General features: G+C 21.9%; 1 protein-coding gene across 1 annotated transcript, besides 5 other annotated features; it reads right to left on the reverse strand. All coding sequences in view use genetic code 6, as the record gives it.

Moving 5' to 3' along the window:
* The first annotated feature begins 107 nt into the window (after positions 1 to 107).
* Positions 108 to 154: a microsatellite.
* Positions 155 to 273: 119 nt separating this feature from the next.
* Positions 274 to 304: a microsatellite.
* Positions 305 to 347: 43 nt separating this feature from the next.
* On the reverse strand, positions 348 to 3,640 carry IMG5_200730 (RSC complex subunit, putative). Its single transcript, XM_004024010.1, has 3 exons — positions 3,155 to 3,640; positions 945 to 3,076; positions 348 to 851 (listed from the first exon to the last, which is right to left on the reverse strand). Exon 2 carries the CDS (start codon positions 2,819 to 2,821, stop codon positions 1,097 to 1,099), a length of 1,725 nt encoding a protein of 574 aa, XP_004024059.1. The 5' UTR covers positions 2,822 to 3,076; positions 3,155 to 3,640; the 3' UTR covers positions 348 to 851; positions 945 to 1,096.
* Positions 860 to 937: a microsatellite.
* Positions 3,641 to 3,702: 62 nt separating the features above from the next.
* Positions 3,703 to 3,809: a microsatellite.
* Positions 3,712 to 3,799: a microsatellite.
* Positions 3,810 to 3,888: the final 79 nt, after the last annotated feature.

A 3,888-nucleotide genomic window follows, 5' to 3' on the forward strand; every position in this document is an offset into this window, starting at 1 on the left:
ATTATTTTAAATATCTTTATATATTAAAAGATAAAAAATAATATATAATATATCAGTGATTAAAACAAAAATAAATATATATTTTTTAATTAGATTTAAAAAATAATTATATATATATATATATATATATTTATATATATATATATATATATATTTCAAATAGTAAAAACATTATTTATGTTTTTCATTTTTTTTATTCAATTAATTTTAGTTTTTTTGTTTTTACTATCTCCATTAATATTATCAATGTTTTATTTACTATTAATTTTCGCATTTTTCTTTTAATTTTTTCTTTTACTTTTTTTACTTATATATTAATCATCATTTTCAACATTATATTCATCATTTTCTTCTGATATAGAACTACTTTCATCTTTATAAATTTCATTATCTTCCTATATAATTTCATCTCCATTATTAATATTTTCATCATAATAATTTGTTTTATCATTATTTTCACTAGAATACTATATTTATAAAAAATTAAATAAAAAAAATAAATATAAATATACTGGGTTTTTTCCACTATCAACCATTTTCATAAATTCTAATTCAGTTAAATCATCACAATAATTTATTTATTTTCTATCTCGAGTGCCTCTTCCATATTGTTTATTATCATTTTTTAAACTAGGCTATTAAAATAAAATATAAAAATTAATATTAATATTATGTAAATATACCTAAGCCTTTATAAAATCAGGAACTTCATCTAAAGTACATAATCTATAATTAACCTTAATATTATTATCTTCTTCATCTTTTAAAACTTTTGATGATATCATTTCATATCTTTATAGTTCTTATTAAATTTATTCATAATCAATATTAATAAAAAGTTAATATTCATCCTAAAAAAATATATATAAATATATATAAATATATATTAATATATAATATATATATATATATATATATATATATATATATATATATAAATAAACATCATTTCTCGCTAACATTTCATTTAATTACTCATTATTTGGAATTTCATCATCTACTCCATCATATCTATTTCTTTTTCTCAACAAATTTTCTATTTTTTCTTTTCTATCATTATCTGTACTTTTTTAATTATAAAGTCCCGCCTAAATAATCATCTAAAATACAATAAAATTTTTTAAAAATAATATATTTTTATAAAATAAACTTCATCTAGTCCCATTTTATAAGCTGCCTTAGCTAGAATTTCTTCCTCAATCCATGTATTAGTGATTAATCTATATACTCTAACTTCATTTTTCGATCCTATTCTATGAGCTCTATCTTAAGCTTATTAATCCATTTACGGATTCCAATCTGAATCAAAAATAATGACAGTATCTGCTGTTTACAAATTCAATCCTAGTCCACCTGCTCTAGTAGAAAGTATAAAAACATTAATTGGACTATTAGCCTAATTAAAAAGAGCCATTTTTTACGCTCTATCATCTGCTGAAGTAGTTCCATCTAGTCTTAAATGACAAATATAATTACTTTTTAGTTTAAAATATTCCTCCATTAAATCCATAACTCTAGTCATTTAAGTAAAAATTAAAATACGATGTCCTGATTTAATTAGTTTATATAGCATCCTATCTAAAAGCTCGAATTTACCTGAAACTCTCCAAATCATGTCGTCTATTTAATATGCATCTGAGTTTATGAATAGATAGGGGTGATTGCATACCTTTTTTAGCTACATCATCAGATTCATTAGTACTTTTGTACCTTATTTTGACTAGAAATTATCATCTTCTTCCTAATTACTCCTCTCATTAATCTTCTTGAACATAATCTTCTACCATTCACTCAGTTCAACCTTTATTATATACTCGACCTTATCAGGAAGCTCACTCTCTACTTCTTTCTTCACTCTTCTGAGCAAAAAAGGCCTCAAAACCTGATGTAATCTATTAATAATCAACAGATTTTCCTCTTCCGTCAATGAGCTTTCCTTTTAGGCCTCCTACCCGAACTTCGAGAGGGGCAATGAGAACCATTTTTCAAAATCCTCACACGAAGAGAAAACTTTAGGCAATAAGAAGTTTAACAAAGACCATAATTCTGCCAGATTATTCTATAAAGGAGTCCCAGTTAACAATATCCTATAATCCGAAACATACTACTATCCTAAAATGCTAGCAAATTTACTCTTGGAATTCTTCATTCTATGTCCTTCGTCTACAATTATATATTTCCAATCGAATTTATGCAAAGTGAGTCTATCTTTTAAAATATAATCATAAGTAGTAATACATACATTCCATTTAGTAATTTTTAATTCTTTTGCGATTTCCTTTCTTATCTAGGGCGATCCTTTATAAACTACTTTTTTTATTTTAGGCGCCCATTTATCGAATTCGAGTACCCAATTTGACATTGTAGATAAAGGCACGACTACCAAAAATGGTCCATTGTTTTTTTTAACTTCTATTATATATGCAAAAAGAGCGATTGTCTATATAGTTTTGCCTAAGCCCATCTCATCGGCTAGTATTCCATTTAATTTATTATTGTATAGAGATATTAGCCATTATAAACCTAATAATTGGTAGTTTTTTAATTTTCCGCCTTCTAAAATATTCGGCTAGTGTTCAATTTATTCCTTTATTCTATGAGATAGATTATAATATACTTTATTTGAGTTTTTTAAATTAGCCGCATAATTATCACTTTGTGTACCAAATTATAATTCTTCGTCTTCGTTTTCATTCATTTAATCACCTTTTTAAGCCTTAATTTTAGCTCCAAGTTCTCTTAGAAAATTATCGGTTTATTTTAGTAAATCAAGGATTCGGGTGTGTTTTATATTTTTAATTAATTCTATATACTCATCCATATTTTTAGATTTTAAAACTTAAACACGTTCTTTGGCTTCTTTTTCTTTTTATTATTATAGTTTTTATTGTTAATTTTCAGTATATTAACGCGCATTATTTGCCCTTTTTTTTGATTGTTTACGAACTTTTTTATGATATTCGAAAAATTAACTTTAATGAATAAATAATTAATGTAGGAATTCTCTATGTTTTTCCTTACGTTTATTTTCTTATTCTTTTTTAAATTCAACATCAAATTTTTTAAAAGAGTTAATCTATAAAAAATAATATATATATATATACCGAAATAAACATATATATTTAAATTTTAATATATATATATTATAAAATACTTCATGTTCTCTTTATGGTTTTTCTCTTTTATAAAAATTTTTTTCCAAAAGCTATTTTTCGAAAATTTTAGAATAAAAAAAAATTAAGTTTCATTTATATGGTTTTCGTTTTTTAGTATTTTTGCGCGTAATTTTTGATAAAAATCAAAATTATTTAAAAATAGTTTTTCCGATTCTACTTTATCTTTAACATTTTTATTTTTAACTTATATTTAATTTAATTCTTCCTTTCGAAGTTATATAATATTTGTTTCTATTATTTATTATTGTTATTATTTCTATTTATTTTATATAAACCTTTCAATTTCTTCCTCTTTTTCTAATTTCTCATTATAATATCTTAATGATTTCATAACTAGACGTTCATATTCCAAATCAGATTATTCCATTGTCAAATTAAATACTCCATCTTCTAAATTTTGAGGAGAAGAGATATTTCTAGCTAAATATTTGTATATTTATATTTATTATTTTATTTAATTTTATTAATTTTATGATATTTCTGTTTAGTTTATATTTGTATTTAATTATTCCTTAAATAATTTATTTATATATAAATATAAATGTATATAAATATATATATATATATATATATATATATATATATTAATATATTTATATATATATTAATACTAATATATATATGTATTTATATTTATGTTAATTATATATTACTATCTGTAAATATTATGTTAGTTTATCATATGTTTACTAGTATTTATCTGTATAGGTTA

Source organism: Ichthyophthirius multifiliis (genome assembly GCF_000220395.1).
Source record: "Ichthyophthirius multifiliis unplaced genomic scaffold scaff_1120509251423, whole genome shotgun sequence".
Classification (NCBI taxonomy): Eukaryota; Ciliophora; class Oligohymenophorea; order Hymenostomatida; genus Ichthyophthirius; species Ichthyophthirius multifiliis.